Source organism: Nelumbo lutea, chromosome 6, assembly GCF_056320005.1.
Source record: "Nelumbo lutea isolate HS-2025 chromosome 6, American lotus-T2T, whole genome shotgun sequence".
Classification (NCBI taxonomy): Eukaryota; Viridiplantae; Streptophyta; class Magnoliopsida; order Proteales; family Nelumbonaceae; genus Nelumbo; species Nelumbo lutea.
Window position 1 is genome coordinate 19,039,677 of NC_142689.1, and position 25,324 is coordinate 19,065,000.

At 44.1% G+C, this 25,324-nt stretch overlaps 1 protein-coding gene and 1 pseudogene across 5 annotated transcripts; both read left to right on the top strand.

Annotated features, from left to right (window-relative positions):
• The first annotated feature begins 2,046 nt into the window (after positions 1–2,046).
• On the top strand, positions 2,047–5,630 carry LOC148847725 (DNA binding protein). 4 transcript variants are annotated; one of them, XM_088948403.1, is made up of 5 exons: positions 2,118–2,432; positions 2,532–2,727; positions 2,856–2,942; positions 5,249–5,440; positions 5,585–5,630. In XM_088948403.1, the coding sequence occupies exons 1-4, from the start codon at positions 2,215–2,217 to the stop codon at positions 5,399–5,401; spliced, it is 654 nt and encodes a 217-aa protein (XP_088804529.1). In that variant the 5' UTR covers positions 2,118–2,214; the 3' UTR covers positions 5,402–5,440; positions 5,585–5,630. The 4 variants fall into 4 exon arrangements, with proteins under 4 accessions (XP_088804527.1, XP_088804529.1, XP_088804531.1 ...); XM_088948405.1 differs by having other exon boundaries at positions 5,348–5,440; XM_088948401.1 differs by lacking the exon at positions 5,585–5,630 and having other exon boundaries at positions 2,047–2,432; positions 5,249–5,566.
• Positions 5,631–20,985: 15,355 nt separating this feature from the next.
• Positions 20,986–22,607, top strand: LOC148847726 (amino acid transporter AVT6B-like; annotated as a pseudogene). The gene is made up of 4 exons (XR_016101371.1): positions 20,986–21,256; positions 21,400–21,606; positions 21,727–22,198; positions 22,307–22,607. The product of XR_016101371.1 is annotated as an amino acid transporter AVT6B-like (transcript).
• Positions 22,608–25,324: the final 2,717 nt, after the last annotated feature.

The following is a 25,324-nucleotide window of genomic DNA, read 5'->3' on the forward strand; positions in this document are numbered from 1 at the left end:
GAACTGAATTAGGTGCCGAGGTGCCTTTATGGCGAGGTGCTCAAGGCCCCGAGCTCCCGAGCTACTGGCGAGCTCCCTTGCTGAGTTGTCACCCTAGTGGTTGATCGCATCCACGTGTACCTTGGCCGTTAGGTCGGGCCAAATTACCCCTCATCAGATGCGTTTGAGGAGCCAAAAATGACAAAGGAAGTTGATGAAGCACTTCATATCAGGATGTATTATGAAAAACAGTAATAAACCACCGATATATGATTGAAAACTAAGTGGATATCACCACTGCAAGTTACTTTTTGTGACCAAAGTATGGGGATGGGGAAGAAGCAAGAAAATAATATAGGGAGGAGAAGAGAGTATGAATGAAAGGAAAGATGGACGAAAGAAGAGGGGGAAGGAATTGGAAACATGGGGTTATCGTCGTTGTGTTCTCGCCTTCAGGATGAAGACGATGAACAATCCTTCAGCTTCACAAGTCTAAATCTATATGTAAGGGGAGGGGCAATTCCATAATTTTGTTAAAAATCATGCAAAAAAAAAATTGGAAATACTATTCAATGTTTGTTAAATTATTTTTATTGTTATTTATCAATATTATTCATTATTTGTTATTATTAGTTATTATTATTATTATTATTATTTATCAATAATATTTATGATTTGTTATTATTTGTTGTTGTTGCTGCTACTGTTGTTGTTGTTGTTGTTGTTGTTGTTGTTATTATTATTATTATTAATTGGGTTCACATGGTGCTTTGCGTGTGGGTCCACATGGGCTCTCAGTTGTCATGATGTGAAGTTTTTTCATTAAAACGTATAGTATAATATGTGAAAAGCATTGTATATATGTATGAATAAAGTGAGGGCTAAAATTATCATTTACGTCAATATAAGCACTTATGGGGAAAGTAGCTTACCAAACATCCCCATCCTAATAAGTGCTTAAAAATATAAAAAGTGATTTGGCAAGTGGGTCACGAAAGGTTGAGGACCTTGGTTCTTTGTCTTAGAGGATGAGCAAAAAACCTTAATATGTTGAAGTTCTACAAGGTTGAGGACTTAGGTAAGGTTCAAAAACTGCAACTCCCCTCTTTGTTGATGAGAATAGGGGAGTTGCAGTGGCAGAGCTCTCCTCTTAATGGTGATGGTGGTTGGGTAGAATAGGGGAATAACTTGTGGCAGTGCTCTATTCTCTCTCTCTCTCTCTCTCTCATCACCGTTGGTATGCCACTGCTGCAATGATAAAGAAATGCTAAGATCAGGCTATTTGAGCTTACCTCTAGATCATAGAGTATTGCTTCCAGAGAACCACTTATCTATGGAAGCTTCTCCATTATGAAATTCAAAGAAAAAAAAATTAAGAAAAAGAAAGAAATAGGTAATGGGTGAATGAAAAAAAATCTAGGTAGTGGGTGGTGATGGTGGAATTGTCGAGAGGCTTCTGATGATGTCGGAGACAATTGAAGGAAAATAGAGGTGAGAGAGAGAGAGACAAAGAGAGGAGGAGGAGGAGGAGGAACGGGACAAGGGTAACATTGGGTTTAAAAAAAAATAAATGTCATGTGGTGCCACATATATATGGGTTTTGACGAAATATTAACGAATACTAATAGTAAGGGTAGAGCTAGTCAATTGTCAAAAATAATAGGGATAACGTTAGACAATAGTAAAACAGTAAGGGTATGCTTAGTATGTGCTTCATATAACTTTTGTTTATTAAGTAAACATTTATAATAGGGATAACGTTAGACAAAAGTACTTGATAAACTGTTTATAGACAATTAGGCATCATTAATGAATAAACGTTCAACCATTAAAAGAAATGTTAGAATGAAAATTTTCCTAATAGTCGATGCACATATAAATCAAAATCCACTTTTACGAATATTAATATCTATTTTTATGAATATCAATACATACAAATGAATATTATGGAAAAATTGCTGATTATGATAAACGCCTATCACCAAAAGCGCTCACGTAACATAACACACGCTTAGTCAATTAGCTAAACTTTATTTTAAAAAATTTTTGGAAACAGCAAAAAACGGTACAGCCAATTACATAACCAGAACCCATTATTAATCAGTTCGGTATAGACCCGACCTATTTACACTGTAACGGGAAAGGGCGCGAGATTTTTAAAAGATTAATCTGAAACCTGAAAGTAAGGGAGAAGAAGTGGGGTGCGTAAGCCAAAGACAAGACCAATTAGAGACGATGGAATTTGCATGCTCTGATATCGGTGTATGGCGAGAAACACTGTCATCTTACAAAACTCACTTAGAATCGCTGAACAAACCCCAACTTCCTGAGCTCGACGACTTTTATCGGAACCAACTCCCGCTTCTACTTCGCCAAAGAAACCCTAATCCTTACATCACCAAACCCGAACTCTCCAGGCTCATGCAATGGAAACTCACAAGGGGAAAATGGAGGTACTCCTAACCTGGCATCAATTCACCAAAAGAAAGTATTTAAAGATTTGTCAGTTTCCATTTTCATTTTAAAATATCAATAATTTTTCTGGATGTCAGGCCACGTCTGTTGGATTTCATCTCGTCTCTGGACGAGACTTTAGTGAAATCTGCATCTCAGATGGCTTTTCAATCTCTTCCCGATGTTCCTAAAGCCGTTTCCGAGCTCACGGTGTTGAAAGGGGTCGGCCCCGCCACCGCGTCTGCTGTTCTGGCTGCCTACGCTCCCGATATCGTGCCGTTCATGTCCGATGAGGTGATTTTCTTTTCTTTTCTTTTTTATTTTGAATATCCTCCCATTCCCCAACCCCACATTGATATGCATAGAGGGCTTTTCTGTAACTTCTGTAGCCTAATATTTTCTAACACTTTGGTTCGCACAAGGCTATGGTGGCGGCTCTCGGTAGCTCAAAGGATTATTCTTTGAAACAGTATATCCTATTCACTGAGAAATTACAAATCAAAGCAAAGGTTAGTGAAGTTCAGTCTATTGATTTCTTTTTTTTTTTTTTGGTCTTTATTGCTTGTATTTGTTTATTAACTATTGCCGTTATCTAATCTATAAGCTGGAGACCCTGATGTTGAACCTATATTTTTTTTCCCGTAGTAGTTTGTCCGATTATCCTAAAACCATTGCAGTGATGCGCTTTGCCTAGTCTCGTTGTGACTGGCCCTTTTTGTTTTCCGAGAGTTTTCAGTCGCTACAAGTTGCATATTATCACATATATAAAGACACAGAGATCAATAGGAAGGAATAATCTGATTGCTAAAAGGACAAAAGGAAATGCTGAAATAAAACGACTGGGATTGCATTAGTTTAAACTTTTATCATTACTTAGTAGCTGAATTATATAATGTAGATGATTGTTACCGAATATGTCTACCAAGAACACACAACACCTAGCATCTCAACTTTTTGTTGCATGCTTTAGTATTGGCACCTCGGGATACTGTATGCGAACTAGGCATATGTTGCACAGTTTTCAATGTTCTGTGCATCTTGGTAAGATTGGAGTACTACTTCAACAGATCAATATAAACTAATACTTTGGTCCACTATTGGAGGTTTAACATGGAATGTTGGCTTGTTGATCGAATCCAAAGATAACTACTAAGCTGAACAAGATTAGAAAACGAACAAAATTTGTGATTCTCTTCTTTCTAGTAGAAGTTAAATGTAAAAACATAATTATGTCACTGAACATATTAGGCTGAGAAATAGTTTCAAGCTTCTTCAAAAGAGAAGCCATGTGTAAAAGTCCATTCACCATGGAAACAGGACTCATTGACAAAGAAATCATAAGGCAATTTAATTATTATTTGGTTTCACTCAACCCAACGTAGTTCTGTGTTCTGAAACAACGAAAACAACTCAGCAAAACCTGATGATATGGGGTTAGCTACAAAAAATTCTGTTTCATGGTTCAACTTTATTAAGGAGTTACAAGGACTTGATTGTCATTTGGTTATACAGATACAGGACACATCAAAACTGATTTTTCAAGCTTTGCTGACACTCATGTAGCATAGCATAATGATGGTGACATGCTTCATGCAAAGTGAGCAAAAAATTGTTAGCACTTATCACTCTGATAAGTTGACAGAAATTCAAATGGAATGTCATGGTAAAACAGAGATCCAATAAGGCACTAACTCCCAACACTTTGGTCTTCATTAGTAATTACTTAATTATTTTATCTCATGTCCCTGGCTTTGATTTTTAATGTTGACATGTTGTGCACCTTTGGTATGTACAATGATAAAACTAAATACACCATTTCAATTTTATGAAGGACAAAATTTAAGTTCATTGCATGCACATACAGATCAGTTTCTACTCTAAAATGAGCCAGAAATTGATTATGATGAGGCATAGTTGTTGCAGATCTCAGATCGACAAGCATGTGATTTTGAATCTGAGAGCAGCCATTTTGTGCAACAAAAATGCCAAAAGTTAGGTCTGTATCCATTCCACCCCTCCCAAGACCCTAGATAGCTTGGACCAACATTTGGTAATGTTCTTTTTAGTCATTGCAGATCTCTAATAAGAGTCGATCTGCCATACTGTGCTGTAGAAGTTCCAGGCATGTATTTCAAATGAATTAGAGAGCATGGATCCGTCATCTTGCATTTTTAGATGAAGACCATGAATCCTTATTTGAAGTATCAGACATGTACCTGGTGTACAGCATGGGCCTAGTGATCAGCCCTGTAAAGGACTGAAAAGTGACAATAATGTAGGATGGGTTAGACAAGACCTACCTCAATTCCAAGATCTCATCTAGCAATAAGTAGGACAGGAGCTAGTGACTTTTAAAGGAAATGATGCAGAGAAATAGGATCTGACAAACTGTAATGTGGTTATGCAGTACTAAGTATTAACATTTTAAATTTAATTCCAAAAGTAATTTAAAAGATTCAGAAGAATATTTTAGCAAATAGAATACAAAACTAAGGAAGGAATAACAGAAAAGTTAGTTATGGTACACAAAGGAGTCTGCCTCTGACCGAAGAACTTGTCTGACCAGCTTTGGAGACAAGGTTTCAATTGTCTCATCCCTGAAAACTAGAGTGTTGAACAAACTTTGTAGAATAATCTTAGAATTTGGACAAGCCATATGGGTTATACTGCTAGAAAAAATGTCCAGAGAATTGTTAAGCTCACCAAGTAGAACTTATATGTTGAAAACGTGGAGGCTTCTAATGCCTTGATAGTTGCTGCCGTTGTACTCCATAACATGTCATTTATCTGTTACTTGGTTGATGGTTATACACAGGAACTAAGCAGAGATGGTGACTCATTTACACCATCTGATGTTGAAAGAGCTCTATGGAGCTCCTCTGTAAGTAACAAATTGCTTACTTCATCGTTGCAGTCAGATATTAAGGCTAATCCAAAGAGAAATTCTAAGAGAAGGAGAAAACAATGAAGATATCACTTGGCAAATGCTGTAACTCTTTGTAACTGAGTAAGTTAACGATTTTGGTAATGCATACTTAGCTCTATGGCTACATTTTATGTCACAAAATTGGTACAACTCATGGAAGCAAGCAATTTTAAATCTAGAATAAATACTTGTGTACATATTAAGTTATATCTTTGTATTCTCCAGGGTCATCCCCCCTCATTTTTGTGCAAGCTATCAACTACAAATTCTATATTGTGGATTTCTTTTGGACTTGTTTGTCATACATATAGCACCTGGTCATTTGTTAGGTGTGGTCCATGCTTGTTTTACTGTTACAGGCAACCAGGTAGACATATATTTCCAAAATCATTAAATGCTTCATGTCATGGTTTGTGAGAATGTTTGCATAAATTTTATTATATAACCGCCATCCCATCCCAAACAAGGGAAAGAAAAAGAATATAAAAAAAAAAAAAACTGAACAAAACAAAACAAAACAAAAAAACCAGGGGGAAAATGTACTGCGTCTGTAAGACTGTTGTGGGATAGTTTCCTACCTTCCCATGTCTAAGTATCCAAAGAGAATGTGTGCAACGCAGCATGAATGTAAGAGACATCACTGCACTCAGGATCTATCCGGGGTTCATATCACTGGATGGGTAGAAGTAGAACCAACTAGTTACTTGGTACTTGGTCCTCTTAAACAGGCCTGCCTAATTCCATACCTTGACATGCATCAAAATTAGGAGTTTGAGATCTCTGCCTCCGATCAACCCCCAGTCCCCAGATGTGCAGTGTCGGCCGGTCTTCAAAAACTAAGACGTTGTGAGGATCACCACATCAACATTTCATACGAGTCTTGAAGTGAAGCAAAAACCATGTGACACAATCCATAATCATTTCTGGTCCTTCACTGCAGTCTTCGGAGATTGTGACCCTGTCACATAAAGAGCTAACTCGGCAGTCGGCTGCCGGGCAGATGCAAATTGTCATTCAATGAGGGGACTCCCCTCCTCTTCCCTTTGTAAGATGAGGGATCTTGATTACGGTCGTGTCATTATCGTCCTCCATGTCGGGCTTACTACACTATGTTGTGCACTATTTTTGTTGCGAAAATACAAATGTGCTTGTCTATCTTAAACATATTTAACTAGAAAAAGGCAAGGAAAATGGCTTTTTCAATGGGTGGTCCAACCCGGCCCAACCCGAGTTTTAGCATGGATTTTTGGGCTTTGGGGCTGGTCTATGCATGGACTTGGAAAAAAAAAATCATGCTTGACCTCAACTTCAATTACGCCTGGGTCGACACCTCAGATAGCTTTGGCCCGGAGTCAGTTTGGTACAACCTTTTATAATATATTAACTCCATATATGTATGTACATTAGATATATGCTAAAGGAAAATCTATGATGCTTTAGAGTACATGTATTATCAATATGTATATGATAAACTCTGGCACACATTCATGTACAAATACGAGTAAAACACGCATAATGTGCATATCATTTATATGCATGTATTCTTTCTTGTATTATGTAAATATGTATTAGGCAATGATATTTTTCTTTGATTATATTTCTAAATAAGAATATAAAGCCCAAATAAGCGGTAGGACTATAACTGTGATTTGATAACTTAAAAACCCAACTAACCTGCCCAAGCCTGCTTTGTGTTGAGTTTAGTTCAGAGTGGGCTTGATGTTGGTCTATCATCTATGATGAGTCTGGGCCCGTCTAAATTTTAGAGGTGGGCCTGGTTTGGCCCCAAACCTAGCACCAGTCCGAGTTGCACCCCCTGTTATTGGTATCTATGGAAGGAGTTCCACATCTGTGCCCCACAACGTCCCACAACACATCCTTGACGTGTATTAGGAACATCTCCTAATGATAGTACCAGAATCAATGATGTCATCATTGGGAGATGTTCTTAATACACGGCGGGGATGTGCTATAGGACGTTGTGGGGTGCAGATCTGAGCATCTATGGAAGTGATCTGGGGAAATTATTGGACAAACTTCCTATTCCCATCTCAATTACATGATGCTGCGTTTGGAAATGATGCAAATGGAGTGTAAATCCCGATTTAAGGTAAATTTGTACTCTGGTTCATTTTTGCTTGTTGATGGAGCGCAATCTGGCCGGTCTTAGCTGTCAATGATTTCGCCTCTGAGCTGGAGCGACGGGGAGCCTGAAATGGGAAAGATGAGAGAATTCCAGGGGGAACCCGGTGAGATAACTCCGAAGCTCAAGTTAGTATTCTCTCAAAGGCAAAGTATAAACCAGATGGTGCAAAGTTCACATATCTTGTTGTTAGGGGGTAAGTGACATTTTATAACCACTTTGCGCATTCGCACCGAAACCCTTGTCAAGTCGGGTATAATTACCCTTGCATCTGTCAGTTCGGGTGTCGTCCTTTCTATTGGGACAAAACCGTCACTGCCTTTTGTTGGAACCGTCTCTGTAACTGGAGATGGCGGTGTCAAGAGGCGGTGGCAGGTGGCCGTTTGGAGTGCGGTCGTCAAGCGTCAAATCCCAAGTTAGTCAGGTGCGCCGCCCTTGGGTACGGACTTCCTTGGTGTCAGGCATAGTACGGTTTGTTTGGTTTTGGTGTCCTGAGGGCGATGTGGTAGAGTGGTGAGCGAGGCGAAATCTTGAATTCGGAGGTATATCCTGTATTGCTATAAGGTAGGCCAATTCGGCGAGGTGTGTCCCGAACTTGCTAAGGCAGGCCAGTTCGGCGAGGTGTATCTCGAACTGTTATAAGGCAGGTCAGTTCGGCGAGGTGTGTTCCGAATTGTTACAAGGCAGATCAGTTTGGTGAGGTATGTCCCGAATTGTTACATGTAGGCCAGTTTGGATTACTGTGGTTTGGGGCCGAAGGATGAGTTCGGGCTCCTAGTAGGGAGTTTAGACCGCTATAGGGGAGTTCGGTCAGCCAGTTTCTCCCCTTGGTGCTCGTGCCTTAGGCGTGCTTTAGTGCTGAGCTGTTGCCTTTGCCACGTGTTGCGTAACTGTGAGGTCGGGCCAAATCTTCCTTCATCAATTGCCCCCCACTCTTCGTGCCAAGGGTCTTGCCCTGGCGCATGGAGTTTTGCAAGGTGGTAGGTGGATTTGTCCCGTTCTTCGAATCTTGACTGCGCGAGGTGCTTTGCCAGGGTTCTCTTGTTTTCTGGAGCGTCCGAAAAGGTGGGAGACGTGCCTATTGCTCATGAATGTTGACGGACGTGGCAGCGAGCGTTTATTTTAAATTTCAAAAAATCGTGCCGCTGGGATGTGATAGCGGGTCTTTTAATTTTGAAAAAAGCGTGCCATTGCCGTTTTGAGGGAGACGTGCGTTGGCAGTTGTCAGTTGCAGAGAGACGTGTGCGGCGTGTTGTCCGTTTTCGAAAGACATGCACCGACGCGTCGTCGGTTTCAAAAAGACGTACGCTGGCGTTTTGCTCTTTTCGGAAAGACGTGCGCCAATGACGTCTTGATCTCAGGGGAAGTGCGGTCGGCGTGAATGCGGGCCCCAGTTGATTTGTCACTTCTGCAGTTTGCTTCTTGAGCTCGCGTCCAGGCCTTTCAGTTCGCGTCTAGGCTTATTACTTGGCCTTCAAGGTTTTTGGGTTGTTCCAGTCTCCGTAGTCTTCAGAAACTTTCTTCTGGTGAATATCTTCTTGAATCCAACTCTTCTCGATGTCTAGCTTTGATAGCTCAAACGATTCTTCAAGTAGGACTGATATAGGTTCTATGAACCGAGCCGTATCCCCCGACTGTTTTAGTGATCCTGAGGTGGAACTTCAGGATGACTTCGAACTCGTAGGCCGAGCCGCTTCGGGAAGTTTGGCGTCTACCTCTCGTCGAGGTTGGATGCTAGACAGGTTTGGTCCTTCGACCATGACGCCCGAGGGGTTCCAATTTCTACTTATTTCTTACAACCTGCTTGGGGGGTATACCTATTTCATTCCTTCGGGTAGTTTTCTTGGGAACACGGTCCTGGTGAGATCGTGATTTTTCGAGAGTAGCTCGCTGCGGGGCTGTGATTGCCTTTCCACCCACTTCTTGTTGAGGTCATAAACCACTTCGGCGTTACTATTGACCAGCTTCATCCAAACTCTATTCGGAACCTGGTGGGGACAGTCTCCCTTTTTTGTGAACAGAACTTCCCTTTAGACTTAGAGATATTCTTCTCTATCTTAATGCTCAAGCAACAAGCGGGTTCTCTTCCTGGGGGAAGACGATCGTATTACCTGTCTCCTCGCCCGGGCTTTAAGCTTTTGCATGAACTTCCTAATAAGGTCTCGGCGTGGAAGCGGGACTACTTCGGGGTGCGAAGTGCACAAGGGTGGCATTTTCAGACCGGGTGGGGTGAGGCCGCTCCTGATTCTGGTGTCACTCTTGATAAAGAGACGGTGAAGGGCCTCCGACAATGGGCGCGACAAGGTTTAAAGTGCCATCAGTACTTAACGGAGGCCAAGCTTATTGCGGCCGGCCTGAGTTCGGGTAGGTTTCTAGCTCAGAGGTTTCTTGTTTGCTTTGTTCCTTCGTTTTTTCTGATGTCGAACTCTTTTCTACAGGTGTGATGGACGCAGAGAGGACTCGTGGGGGGCACCTGTTCCAAGGCATGAAGAGGAGGAAGCGGGTCGCCAAGTGAACTCGTACCGAGCTGCCCCCGGATGAGGAGCCTCAAGTTCCAGGCCACATGCCGGAGGATCTGCCCAGGGAGCCCTAGGTGGCTCCGTATGAAGCGGCCGGGGTGCCTTACGTTGAGACCACTCACACGGGTGCTCCGGCCTACTCCAGTGCTCCTGCTCACTCTGGGTCCGCTCATAAGCGGGCTGGGCCCTCGGGTTCGGGAGCTCAAGGGGAGTTCAGGAGCGTGTTGACGCCGAACTACGCTCTTTAGAAGAGTAGGGAGGCTACTTTCCCTAAGGAGATCGCGGCGTGGACCGATCTTCCTTTGAATCAGGTCGCTTGTCGTGCCGTAACTCATGCTATGGTAGTAAGTCAGATTTTGTCAGCCTTCATTTTCTATCATTCTTGCTGTTGTCGCTCACTTGTTTCTTTTGGTAGGTGAATTCTTCTATTCACGCCTTAGCAGCCCAGGTGGAGGGGAGCTCGCGACAGGCGCATGTTGCTGAGGCAGCCGCTGATGTTGCCGAAGAGGCTTTCCGTGCCGCCGAGGCGAATACCTGAGCTGCTGAGGCAGCCGCTTATGCTGCCGAAGAGGCTGCTCGCATCGCCATGGCCAGGCAGGCGATGTCTCAGCAGGATGCCGAGGCCATGGGGGTAGTCGTCAAGCACATGGCGAACTTGAGGTTGGACCTACAACATTAGGTCGAATATCTTCAGGACATCAAAGAGAAAACACAAATCTTTTCCCAAGGTATTGAAGACGCCAAGAAGAAGGCCGTTGAAGACTACATTGCCTCTCCGCGTTTTGACGACCTGATGGTGGATTCTTACATAAGGGGATTCAAGCTGAGCCTGTGGATGATCCGGAACACGTATCCCGACCTCGACGTTAGTGCCATATCCACTTCGCGTATAACTCAGGAGATGGTCAATGTTGTCGATGGCGAGCCGGATTTTGAGGGCGAGGCAGGGCTTTCGGGTGTTGTTGAAGTGCCTTCTGATGGGGAAGTAGTTCCGGGCATGTAATTTTTTTATGTATTTTTTTTTGCAATGGAATAGACAATCTTTTCGGTTGAATTGTTGCTCTTTTTTCTGAATTGATTTTTTGTTGAACTGATAATATGCCAATTTGTTTCTTGCTCGGGTTATTGTACTCGTGCGACCTGTTTCTGCCCTAAGGCTCTTGTAGCGAACTGATTTTTTGCCGAGCTGATAATATGCTTGACTTTTCTTTGCTTGCTTATGCCGAGGTTCCTCTTGTTGGCTCTGCATCCTAGCCCTAAGGCTCTTGTAGTGATTTCGTCCACTTCGCTTGGCGGTTTATAGGTAGTATCGCCTTAAGTTAACAATGTTCCATGCTCGGGGTACTTGTTTGCCTTCTAAGGTTTCGAGCTCGTATGCCCCCCCGAGCGCTCTCTTTACTTTTTAGGGCCCTTCCCAATTTGGACCAAGTTTGCCCACGCTGGATTCGGGCACTATAATCTTACGAAGGACCAGGTCGCCGACCCGGAAGCTTCGTTGCTTTACTCTGGCGTTGTAGTAGCGAGCTACCTGTTCCTGGTAGGCCACTGTCCGGATGTGTGCGATGTCCCTTACCTCGTCCAGTAGGTCAAGGTTGGTATGTAACTCATCTCCGTTTGTCTGATCGTCATATGTTTCTAATCATAATGTTGGTACTTCGATTTCCATCGGGATTATTGCTTCAGTGTCGTAGGTGAGGTTGAAGCGGGTTTCTCCCATGGCGGTTTTTTCTGTAGTTCGGTGAGCCTATAAAACACTTGGTAGCTCTTCCGCCCACAATCCTTTAGCTCCATCTAGACGTGCTTTCAATCCGCGCAAGATGGCTCTATTCATTACTTCTGTATGACCGTTTGCCTGCGGGTGCGCGATTGATGTAAAGTTCTACTGAATCCCCATGTTCTGGCACCACTCTTGGAACTTGATATCCTCGAACTGCTTCCCGTTGTCGGAGATCAGTACCCGAGGTAACCTGAAGTGACATACTATGTTCTTCCAAAAGAAGTTTTGTATGTTTCGGGCCGTGACTGTTGCCAGAGGTTTGGCTTTTATCCACTTTGTGAAGTAATCTACTGCCACCACTAGGAATTTTCTCTCACCTGTTGCTAGCAGGAATGGCCCCAGGAGGTCGATGTCCCATTGTGCAAAGGGCCATTGGCTGGTGAGGTATTTGAGGTCAGAAGCATGTTGATGGTGGATATTGGCGTGCTTCTAACACTTGTTGCATTTTCTGACGAGCTCGATGGCTTCTACCTTCATCGTTGGCCAGTAGTATCCCTGTCGAAGTGCTTTTGGGGCGAGTGCTCTGCCCCCCAGGTGTCCGCCGCACAGACCTTCATGAGTGTCGTAGAGTACGAACTCGGCTTCGGCAGGTTGCAGGCAACGCAAGTAGGGGAGCGTTTAGGACCGTCAGCACAACCGTTCGTCAATTATGACGTATTTGGCTACCTGGCGCTGCATCCTCTTGGCTGCATTGCGGTCTGCAGGGAGGGTTCCGTCTAGCAAGAAGCTCGCGAGTGGGTCGATCCAGCTCGGCTCTGCTTCGAGGACGGGAGCGACCTCCTCTGCCCCACCGAGAATATTAGGCCGAGGTAAGTCCTCTATGTACACGGTTCTCATGTTGTTGTGACTTGTGCTGGCTAACCGAGACAGAGCATCGGCCTCAGTGTTCTCTGACCTCGGGATTTTCCCGATGAAGTGTGATTGGAAGTTGAGTAGGACCTCTTTTACTTTCGCCAAGTATGAGATCATGGAGAGCTCGCGTGCTTCGTACTCGCCCGTAACCTGATTTTCCACGAGCTGAGAATCGCTGTAGATGACTAAGTGCTTTGCTCTTACCTTTTGCGCTAGGTTCAGCCGGCTATCAGTGCTTCGTATTCTGCCTCGTTGTTAGATGCCGCGAACTCAAAGCATAGTGCGTATTCCAATTTTGTGCCACCCGGGCTGCATAAGACTATTCCAGCCTCGCTGCCTTGCTGGTTCGAGGAACCATCTATGTGAAGGATCCAGGGCTCCTCATCCCAGTTCGCGCTTGGCCTGACAAGGAGAGAAGCTACAGTGGTTGTTACTTCACGGGGTTCAGACTCTATAGGCCTGGGAGCTTCGGGTTTGCCCGAACTGGGGACCTCGGGCTCAACCTGTTGAGGGGCTTCGAGGCTAAAAGTGCACTCGACGATAAAATCTGCTAAGGCTTGAGCCTTAATTGCGGTCCGTGGTTTGTACTGGAGATCGTACTCGCTGAGTTCGATGATCCACTTCGTCAGCCGACCGGAGACCTCGGGTTTCAGCAAGACTTGTCTTAGGGGTTTGTCGGTTAAGACGACGACGGTGTGAGCTTGGAAGTACGGGCGGAGTTTTCGAGCTGAAATCACCAGTGTGTACGCTATTTTCTCTATCTGCGAGTATCTCGTCTCTACTCCCTATAGAATTTTACTAACGTAATAGACGGGCCGCTGTACCCGATCTACTTCCTTTACTAGTACCGAATTGACCACCTCGTTGCTCTCCGAGAGGTACAGTTCTAAGACCTCGCCCTCCTTGGGTCTAGCTAAGGTTGGCACAGTGGCGAGGTAGGTTTTTAGCTCGTCGAACGCGAGCTGGCAATCTCGAGTCCATTCGAATCCTTTGCCTTCGATTGCCTTAAAGAAAGGCAGGCAACAGTCTGCCGATTTGGACATGAAGCGGCTCAGAGCGGCTATGCGGCCGTTTAACCTTTGAACTTCTTTTACTTTCCGGGGTGGTCTCATATCAAGGATGGCCTTTATTTTGTTCGGATTGGCCTCAATATCGTGCCGGTTGACAATGTACCCTAGAAACTTACCCGAGGTGACACTGAAGACACACTTGTTTGGGTTTAGTCTCATTTTATACTGACGCAGAATTTGGAAGATAGAATTCAAGTCTTTTTTTAATTCCTACGAGAACTGTGTTTTGACGACCATGTCATCTACATAACATTCTACTTTCGTGCCGATTAAGGGCCGAAAAATCTTATTTATAAGTCTTTGGAAGGTCGCCCCAACATTCTTTAGTCCGAAGGGCATGACCTTGTAACAGTACATGCCGAACTCGGTTATGAAGCTGGTTTTTTCTTCGTCGGACTGGTCCATCTTGATTTGGTTGTAGCCTGAGTATGCGTTCAGGAAGCTTAGCAGCTCATGTCCTGAGGTCGCGTCCACTAGGCGGTCAATTCAGGGTAGGGGGAAGCAGTCTTTTGGGAAAGCTCGGTTCAGGTCGGTGTAGTCGACACACATGCGCCACTTGCTGTTAGGTTTTTTCACCAGCACTGGGTTGGTTACCCAGCTCGGGTAATGAACTTTCCTTATGAATTCCGCTGCGAGGAGCTTTTCGACTTGTTCGTCGACCGCCCTTCAGCGCTCCGGGGCTAAGTTGCGTTTCTTCTGTCTAATGGGTCTAACTACAGGGTCAGTGTTAAGCTTGTGAGTTATAAGGCCAGGGTCAATACCGGGCATATCCGTCGCAGACCATGCAAAAATATCTAAATTTTGAAGTAGAAAACTCACCAGTTCAGTTTGCAAAGGCTCCTTGACGGAAGCACCGATCTGTAGTGTTCGCACCGGATCTGTAGCCGAGGTCGGGACTACGACTGTTTCCTCAATGGGCGAAGCTCGTTCCTCGCCCTGCTCCGCAGGCTGCTCCAGTTCGAGGTCGTCGGCTGCCTTGGTTTTTCCCTTTAGGGTGGCAACATAGCATTTGCGGGACTCAAGTTGGTCGCCCCGCACTACCCCCACACCAAAGTCCGTGGGGAACTTCATTGCTAGATAATAGGTGGAGACCACTGCACGCAGAATATGCGTAATTGGTTGCCCTATTATGGCGTTGTATGGGGAGGAGGTCGCGACCACCAGGAAATCGTGGTTGAGTCTTACTGCGCATGGCCATGTGCCGACTTCCACACGTACTGTTATCTTCCCTAGGGGCCTGACTTCCTCTCCGCTGAAGCCCACCAGAGGAGTGTGCACGGGTTTCAACTCGCTTTTCTGCAACTGTAATTGGTCGAATACCGATTTGACTAGGATGTCCGCCGAACTGCCTGAGCCCACAAGTATGCATCGGACTTCGAAGTCGCTGATCCTTAGCTTTATGACGAGCGCGTCGTCGTGGGGGTAGTGAACACCTCGCGCGTCGTCTTTTGTAAAAAAGATCGGTTCTTCTGTCTTCGGCCTCTTGGGAGGGTTATGCTCCTCTCGGGTTGCTTCGGGAACTGACGTCCGTGCTGCTGCCGAAGTGCATCCTACCACCACCGAACCGCCCACTATCACGTGGATGGTTCCCCAGACTGGCCTCTCTTCTGGGGGAGGTCGCTGCAAGGCTTCGGCCGGTCTGCTACTCGACTCGGGGACATCCTTCCCGTGTTCCCCTTGCCAACCTGCTTTATTACTATTGTCACTATGTACAAAATTTCTCAAGTACCTGTGACAGATGAGTCCCTCTATCTCGTCGCGGAGATTATTACATTGCTTGGTACTATGACCGTGATCTTTATGAAAACTACAATATAGATTTTTGTGCCTTTCGTTTGGGTTGCTCTTTAGGCAAGGTGGCCACTTTATGTAGGGGCGTCCTTGATCGTCATCAAGATCTCGGTCCGCCTTGTGTTCAACGGCGTGTAGTCCGTCCGAACTGCTAAGGGAGTTGGGGACGGCTGGCTTGGCTTCGCCTCTCGGGTCTGGCTTCTTCTGTCATCGAGGTTGGAGGGCTCGCCTTCTCTTTTTCTTTTTTCAACCCCGCCTTTGGTTCTCTGGTTGATCTCTTCCTCTGTTCTCATAAACTTGTCCGCAAGTTTGAGGAAGTCGGCTACGATTGCTGGCTGGTTGGCCACTATGTGCCATTTGAATTCTTTGTGCGTCACCCCTCTTTTGGCCGCAACAAGCTGTACCGTGGGGTCTAACCGAGGGATCTGCAAGCATGCTTCATTGAACCGCTTGATGTAGCTTCGGATGGGTTCTCCCTCTCTTTGGATTACCCCGAAGATACTTTCCTCAGTTCTGGGGCACCTCTTGCTGGTAACAAAGTGTGCGGTGAAGATCTGCACGAACTGGGCCCAGCTTCTTATTGACCCGGAAGCTAGGTTCCAGTACTAGGTGCGGACCACCCCCCTGAAGGTGGTGGTGAAGGCCACGCACATGCATGACTCGTTGGCCCTAGCGAGATGCATTTGTGACTGGAATGCGTTGACGTGGTTGTTGGGGTCAAAGGACCCATCATACTTGTCAAGAGATGGAAGTTTGAAGTCTCTGGGCAAGGGGATTGCCAGAAGTTCTGTTGAAAGGGGGGAAGGAACTGAGAGAATTGGGACGGTTTTTACCTTGCCCGAGCTCGTCTCTTCCTTGCCTCTGAGCTCGGGTAGGACACGAGTAGCAGTTCGGCGACTTCGTCGGCGCCTTCTTTGAGTGGGCCTGGTGCTGGCGCTGCTGGCCTCCGTGTTGCCGAGCTCGATGGGCTCGGAATGCTGGTCTGTTGCTAAGGCATTGAACCGGTTCTCCGTGAGTGGGAACTCGGGCTTGGAGCGCCGAGGTGACTTTGTGGGTGAGGTTCCTGACCCACCCGCGAGTTGCGAGGCGGGGGTGATCTTTCTTTGCTTTCGGCCTGGGGATGAGGCCTGACTATTAGGGGGGTTCTAGGGTCGGGAAGCTTCTCCTTGGTGAGGTCGTCCACCTTGAGGGGAGGCCTTGACCGGCTTCGGAACAGGGTGCCGGGGGGGAGCAGTTGCTGGTTTAAGGGTAGTTGAGGGAACTGTTGCTGATAATGGTGTTGGGAGAGGTGGTGTAGTACTTGGTGTTGCTGGAGTTGGTACTGCTGGAATTGCTGCATTTGGGCCTGCATTGCCCACATGCATTGCATTAGATCATCCAGTTGGTTCTGGCGGGTTGCCAGTGGGACAACAGTTGGTTCCGCGAAGTTCGTTTCAATGGGGAGTGGAAGCGGGATGTTCAACGAAGGAGGGTTCAGGGGCACCACTGCTTGTGGCACATTCAAACTGGGGATCCCATCCACTGAAAGAGGGATGGTGAACTACCCAATGCACCGCGGGAACATGGAGTTGCTCTCCGGTGGTGGCCGCTTCTGTTCCACGTCCGGCACTGTTGGAGGAGGCCATGGGTGTTGGAGTTTTTGAAAGAAGGGTAGGTAAGAGAGATTTAGAGGGATGCTTTTAGAAGCGTTCCCACAGACGACGTCAATTGATGGAGCGCAATCCGACCGGTCTTAGCTGTCAACGATTTCGCCTCTGAGCTGGAGCGACGGGGAGCTTGAAACGGGAAAGATGAGGGAACTCCGGGGGGAATCCGGTGAGATAACTCTGAAGCTCAAGTTAGTATTCTCTCAAAGGCAAAGTATAGACCAGATGACGCAAAGTTCACATACCTTGTTGTTGGGGGGGGGGGGTAAGGGGCCTTTTATAACCATTTCGCGCACTCGCTCCGAAGCCCTTGTCAAGTCGGGTATAATTACCCTTGCATTTGTCAGTTCGGGTGTCGTCCTTTCTATTGGGACAGAACCGTCACTGCCTTTTGTCGGAACCGTCTCTGTAACTGGAGATGGCGGTGGCAGGAGGCGGTGGCAAGCGGTTGCTTGGAGTGCGGTCGTCAAGCATCAGATCCCAAGTCAGTCAGGTGCGCCGCCCTTGGGTACGGACTTCCTTGGTGTCAGGCATAGTACAGTTTGTTTGGTTTTGGTGTCCTGAGGGCGATGTGGTGGAGTCGTGAGCGAGGCGAAATCTTGAGTTCGGAGGTATATCCTGTATTGCTATAGGGTAGGCCAGTTCGATGAGGTGTGTTCTGAACTGTTACAAGACAGATCAGTTCGGCGAGGTATGTCCCGAACTGTTACATGCAGGCCAGTTCGGATTACTGTGGTTGGGGCCAAATGATGAGTTTGGGCTCCTAGTAGAGAGTTTGGACCGCTGTAGGGGAGTTCGGTTAGCCGGTTTCTCCCCTTGGTGCTCGCGCCTTAGGCGTGCTTTTGTGCCGAGCTGTTGCCTTTGCCACGTGTTGCGTAACTGTGAGGTCGGGCCAAATCTTCCTTCATCACCTGTGTTTGGTAACATTACATTTATGCATTGACAAATGACAGAACAATGCATATTTACATTGATAATAAGATGTAAAAGTACATCAATAAAAAAGAAGTAAATTTGCATTCAAGTGGGCTTTTAATAAAAAAAAGCATATGCTTTTTTGAAATTCATGTTTACATTCATTACAACTAAAAGTCTGTTTAGTAAGAAGATAAATTTGTTAGTGAAAAACTAATCCAACTTTACAACTTATATGAACCGTTTTACATTTTACATATTTGCATTCACACTTATTTGCATAGTTTTCAAATGTAGCCTAAGGATCTGGACTGTAAATAAGGTTTCTCAATGTCCTTTCTTATCTACTGAATTACCAAGATAAGTGTGTTGTTTTTTGGTAATAACTTCAAGAATCAAGAACCTCACCATGCGCGCATTCAGTTCAGTGCTTTAAAGCAGCGGTAATGGGGTTAGGAAAACCTCTTCCTTTAAACGAGTCAAACATAGCAGGGAGTACTGGAGCAGGGTTAGGCTTAAGTTGGGTTTTTCAAATGAGCTTTGGAATTGTACTTCAGCCTGTACTTGGCTAAATGATCCTCGGAATTGTACCTTGGGTTCAATTTACATGGAGAAATGAAAGGGCTTCGAATCGATTACGTAATTTACGTTCTAAATGGTTATGTAAATTTGTTGTTGCTAAACGGAACGCAATTGAGTCTAGGGGCCAATAAAGGCATTTTTAAGCATCTTTCTATTGGTCTTGAACCGACTAATAGGGTACATAAGTTGGAAGACTTGCCACATTACGTGGTAGATCAGGATTCAGGGTCATACTGCTGCTCCGACTGGTTTGGATTAGCATTCTTCATTGTCCCGAGTTCCGACTAGTGGTTCCGCGTAGAAGGTTTTGAGGAAATGCTATTCATGTGATTTTGGAATTTGGATTGACATTTCACATTATGGGGTTGAAGAAGTTCATGTGATGTTCTGGATTTACTTATTTTTTAAAAGATCTAAATGGGGACACTTCATTTGCAATTGTGTAAATGCATGGGAGTACAAGTAGGCTGAGTGCAAATTCTGGTTTATACAGAGGTAACTCCGAATCTGTTCCTCACAAGATCCCCTCACTCTGATCTCAAAACAGGAGAGATATTCTTAATGCACAGCTGCAAATGCTGTGAGGCTTGTGCGAGTAGGATACTGTGAAGAGCAAATCTGAAAGCAATAGAGATAGAAGAGCTATTTATTTGAGAACGAGGAAACAAGCAAGATGACATGGTTTTACACGAGCAAAATATTGACAGAAGGTGGTGCTGCAAATTTTGTATCAGGTAGAGTAAATCATAATTACAAAACTGAACCAGATGCAAAATTAATATTCAAAATCAGATTTGTATCCCAAAAGAGGTGTAAAGTGGGTCCAGCATGGCCTGTGGGTGGCTCTCGCAAAGTGCGGGCCGTGCCATGCTGGCCCATGGGTCGTTACGAGCCGTGCTGCCCTCCCCAATAAAAATTTTGGGGTTGGCCTGGCATGGCCCATGGCCCAGGCCCATGCCGGCTTGTGCCATGCCATGGGCTGGGGCTGTCCCATGGGCCGAGTCTTGGGCTTGGTCAGGCCGTGCATCAAGCTCAAGCTATTTATTTAAAAAAATTGACAAAAACTTAAAATTTTAATTTTATATGATTTATGTATACAATTCCTTATATATACAATAATAAAATAAATTAGTATAATAAAATTAAAAAAATTATTTATTTTATATATATATATATATATATATATATATATATATATATATATATATATATGGGTTGTGCCACGAGCTGGGCTGCAAGTGGCATGGCCCGCTTGGTTGTGCCGTACCGTGTCGGCTCGTGGACCTAAAACCCTAGGCCCAACACGACCCCCATGATCGTGCTAGGTCGGTCCAAATTCATGTCGGGCCACTGGCAACATGGCCCGATTTACATCTCTAAACCCAAACAAACAATGTCTTGCTTTCATTTTATTAGATGCGGGATGGGGGTGGGGATTAAGTTGGGGTGCACAAGAAAAACTAAACCGAACAAAAAAATCAACCAAAACCAAACTGAAAATCTAGTTAATCGAATCGGTTGGTTTGGTTTGAATTTGGTATTTTTAAAAACTAAAGGTATCAGTTTGGTTTCGATTAATTAATATGGAAAACTGACAGTTAACCGAACCAATTTATATATATATATATATATATATATTCTATTATAAATTAATAAATATACATTATGTATAAATATATATTTATAATATATAATCTATTATTTATTATTTAAAATATAATATTTTATATATTTATAGTTTTTATTATATACTTATATATTTTTATAATATATATTGTAAATGTAAAAAAATCGAAAAGCCGTCTATTAACTGAACCAGTCAATCGGTTAGACAATCGGATTCTATTACTGGAGCACGGTTCGATAACCGAGCCGTGAGCATCCCTAATTAAGGGAATAGGGATGGTTAACCAACCTCAGGTCCTCAGCTGACAAGCATGGTGTGGTTGTATTAAATGTATGTAAATATATTCAAACACATTCGATTATGATACACGTATCCTCATTTGTATTAAATGAATTGGGATTTGCTTTCACAGAGAGCACCTCACACCAACGGCCAACCAACCTCAGGTCCTCAGCTGGGAGTCGTTGTAAGGTTGGTGTGAAGAGCGATATGTGAGGAATAAATAGATCCGGACTCGTATTCAGGGGCGGACCCAGGGGGGTCATAGGTTCAGAAAATCTTCATAGTAAAGTAAGTTCATGTATGAATAATTCCTGGCTCCTCTCCTGCTCGTATTAGATTACTTCACCTGTTACTGTTGAAAATATTGAGAAATCAATAATACAGCATATTTTGCGACCACCACGTCTATCGGTCTATGGGCTATGGCTAAATTGCTAATGGCAGGCTGTAAAGTAAGTTCATGTATGAATGATTAATGGTATAATTAGTAATTTGTGATGGTGTTAATGTGTTATGTGGGTAAATCAAAAATGGAAAAAGGGGACGTGCTGTCGGGGACATGGTCCGGCGGTGCGCATCACACAGGGGTTGCAGAAGGCTGGTTTGGTCGCCAATGGTGGACCTCCCGCTTCTTCTTACTGCTGCTCACCACTCTCCTTGTTTGAGCTCCCTTGATCTCCTTCAAGCGCGTCGGTTAGTACGTAGTAATTGCTATATTACATACAATCTTCTTCCTTTACCGTCTTTAATGTCAATCATTTCCTTTTCCATTAATTAATTTTTTATACTTGCATCCGTGATTTTGACTTGGATTCTTTTTTTTTTAATAAAAAAAGATTCATTGAGATACACATCGGCGTTGTCGGTGGCATTAGCCGTGGTTTTCGTAGCGATCACAGCATGGATTACTGTAGTAAAATTGATGAATGGCAGCATCACTGGATTGCCACGCTTGCTGCCTAACATCGTCAATGAATCATCTTTTTGGAAGCTTTTTACCACCATCCCCGTGCTCGTCACCGCTTATATTTGCCACCACAGTAGTAAGTAGCTACCTAGTCTCTTTGCTACCTACAACTGAACTCTCTCTCTCTCTCTCTCTCTCTCTCTCTCTCTCTCTCTCTCTCCTGATAAAACAGTTGCCGTGCTTCTTTTGCATGTAGTCCACCCAATTGAGAACGAGCTCCAGGACCCCAGCCAGATGAAATCCATCGTCCGAACATCCCTCGCGCTTTGCACCTGCATCTATGTCGCCACCAGCTTCTTTGGATACCTGCTTTTCGGGGAGCAGACGCTAGATGATGTGCTCGACAATTTTGCTGCTAACCTCAACATCCCGTACGGTGCCCTGTTGGGCGACATGGTGAGGGTTAGCTATTGTCTCCACCTCATGCTCGTCTTCCCCGTCATCTTCTTCTCCTTCCGCCTCAACGTCGATGGCCTCCTCTTCCCTGGTCCTTGTGCCACCTCCATCGTCCATGACGGCCAGAGGTTCATCTCCCTCACCTTGGCCCTCATGAGCATAGTTTTCCTCGGGGCCAACTTCGTGCCCAACGTCTGGGTTGCCTTTCAGTTCACCGGAGCCACTGCCGCTGTCTCCATCGCATTCATCTTTCCTGCCGCCGTTGCTCTTAGGTGAGTTGAGTGTGTGAGACACACAAACTAAGATATGGACTCAATTATATTCTCCAACAACTCACAGACTCACATGGTCACATAGTGATTGTTTTTGATAATGCACAGGGATTGTCATGGAATAGCTACAAAGACTGATACAAGGTTATCATGGTTGATGATGGTGTTGGCCGTGTCTTCCAGCATCGTGGCCATATCTTGCAATCTATACAGCATATTTCATGACGGGGGAGGCATCCCAAGTTGAGAGAGCGTAGCAAAGCAAAATTGCATTAATTCTCATCCAGCACCAACTGAGCTGACGGTTCACTGTTCTGCTTCCCCACTCTCTCTCTCTCTCCCTCGCTCGGCAAGGGGAGTATTTAAGTTACTAACTATTTATCGCTGGTATTATTTAGTTTAGAACCTTCTATTCGCGAGTCGGACAAGGTGATTTCGTGGCGTTTGTCTGTACTGCGTATTTCTGAGTTCGCATCGTCTGAACCCGTGGGTTCAAAGAAAGCGTGAATCTGCAAATCAAAATGGACTACGATAGTTAAAAAAAAAAACAATGAAAAGTACATTTTGTAGATGTCTGAATATAATGGTAATATGAATGACCGAATGTTGCAACATCTAAAAAAAAGTTCATTTTACAAGTTTACCCTTCAAATTGTTATTTAAATAATAATAAATAAAAAATGACTAAAATATTATAATATTATGAAAAATATTATAAAATAATAAAAGAGGTTATTAAATAATCTCAAAAGAATAATTTTATAAAAGTAATCGACCTCATTACAGGACATTTCAAAACATAGTATGCAAATTAATCTGTTGAAGCATAAACTGATTTTTCTTTTTTTTTGTCTTCTTTTCCACATAATTAACTACTAGAAAAGGCATCTAAGAATAAAACTTGGCAAGTGTGCGAATGCATTTTATTAAACATTGGGTGGTAAAAGAAGTATCATTTCACCTGGCATTGTTACTTTGTGCCTGGCTACATGTATTGTTTTTAAGAGAGTCCAATTCTAAAGGTAATTTCTTAAAATCCTATTAAGTATTCTTCCACACGACAAAAAGATCATCGGAGTTACGAATGCTTTATGATGCTTGGTAGTTCCAAGAACCTGAAAAATATGAACAACCAAGATAAACTGCGATCAATTCGTGCAAAACCGGGAAGGCAAGATGGTCAAGGAGAAACAACAAAGAATTTCTTTACAATGAAGCACCTCGTTTCAATTTTTTGATTCATCAGAGAAGACGACTACTTGCTTCTCTTGATCTCCTCATCGCAAACCAGAGTTTTTCTTTGGCGGCTTCTTGTTTTATTGGATTTCTGCATAAAACTCAAAATCTCATCCTCCAAAGCAGAGTCTCCTTCGCTCCCTCACAACTCTTACACATCCAAGCTGAACTAGAACAAGAACTCTTCAAATAGCTCCTCTGTCGAGAGAAGAAAAAGAGCACAGTTGTTGAATCCACGTTCTCCCTGTTGTAGAGCATAAGAGGCATGTTCTCCCCGTTGATTGCAGAGGGAAGGAGACGGAAGAGGAGGAGGAGGGTAGAGTGGGAAAATATATTTCGTTGTTACCTCCGGACGCGCTCAGAGGTAACTCATCCTTTGAATAAATCGGAAGCATTTTCAGTGTTCGGAGGATTGGTTCAGAGGTGCTACCGAACAACCCCAGAGAGCCGAAAAGTAACAATTTCGGCATTCGGAGCTCAGTTCAGTGCTATCGAACGCCACCTACGTCGGCATATTCATATTGACAGAATCTGGTTGAACCGTGTAAACATTGATTTAGTAATGGATAGGAATCACCTACTTAATGAGCGGAAGTTGTATTTCTTATACATAGTTACAAGAGTTTGAGTCTTAGTTGAATTTGAACATTTACGCCAGATTAGGAACAATTATACATTTAATTAAGAACTCTTAGGATAAGAGATTGATGATCCAAGAGTTATCTTGAGGACTCTTAGGATTTATCCTTCACATCCCCTCACAAGATCAACGGATAAGGTTGAGCTTCGAATGTAACTGAGAGAAGCGGGAAGATGGCAGGCCTTTGGTGGAGATATCTGTCACTTAGTCATGAGAGCTGATATACCGAACATTCATATTTCGAAGGAGGTAGAAATCTACTTCAATGTGTTTTGTACAGGCATTAAACATGGGATTTGTAGCAATATACGTGGTGTTAATATTATCACACCGGTGGGTGGTGATGGGAGTGAGACATGAAATTCCTTTAGTAGAGAGGTAAGCCATACCAGTTTAGTGGCAACATTGGCAGGTGCCCGTAGTTCAGATTCTGTGCTGGAGCATAAGCCATATCAGTTTAGTGGCAACATTGGCAGGTGCTCGTAGTTCAGATTCTGTGCTGGAGCAGGCCACCGTCGGCTACTTCTTGGCACTCCAAGATAATAAATTACCACCATGAAAAACACAGAAACCACCCGTAGATCTTCTATCATCTGGGCATCCAGCCCAATCGGCATCGATGAAAGCAGTGAGGGAAGAGAGAGATGATTGGTTTATGACAAGGTTTAGTGAGATGGTGTGCTTCAAGTATCGTAGGATACGTTTGACAGCTTGCCAATGCATTGTGGTGGGTTGATAAAGGAATTGGCACAACTTGTTGATTGCAAAGGAGAGATTTGGTTGCGTAAATGTCACATACTATAGCGATCCAACAATGCTTCAATATAAGGTGTGGTCATCAAGAAGTACACCATCAGATGACAACAAAGAGGACTTTCGTGGGATTGGTGTGTGATGGATGCATGGCCCATGCAGATGTGTGACGTGGGGTAGGGAGAAGAGTAGCAAATTTCCTCCATTTTCTCTTTATTTTCTTGTTAGTTTATTTCTCTTCTATTTCCTTGTAATCTGTACGTAGGAATAGGTCAATAAAGCCAAGGTGTTGGCCTTAGGAAATAGTCAATTTGGTTAAATATTTATTATTTAAGAATATGTCAAGTTGTTAGTGGTTAAGTAGTTATGTTACTATGGCTTAGGGAAATGCTAACTACTAGAGAAGCTAAACCCTTAATCAGTGGCTATGTAAGTGGAAGGAAGTTGAGGATTTTCTTGTATTTAAACACCACCCATCCAAATGGGAGGGCAGTTGA

Bases quoted from the DNA above. Each gene is read 5' to 3' on its own strand.
- LOC148847725 (XM_088948401.1), top strand. From the start codon at position 2,215: ATGGAATTTGCATGCTCTGATATCGGTGTATGGCGAGAAACACTGTCA. The intron at 2,728-2,855 runs GTGATTTTCTTT...GGTTCGCACAAG, and splicing joins TGCCGTTCATGTCCGATGAG to GCTATGGTGGCGGCTCTCGG. The intron at 2,943-5,248 runs GTTAGTGAAGTT...GGTTATACACAG, and splicing joins AATTACAAATCAAAGCAAAG to GAACTAAGCAGAGATGGTGA.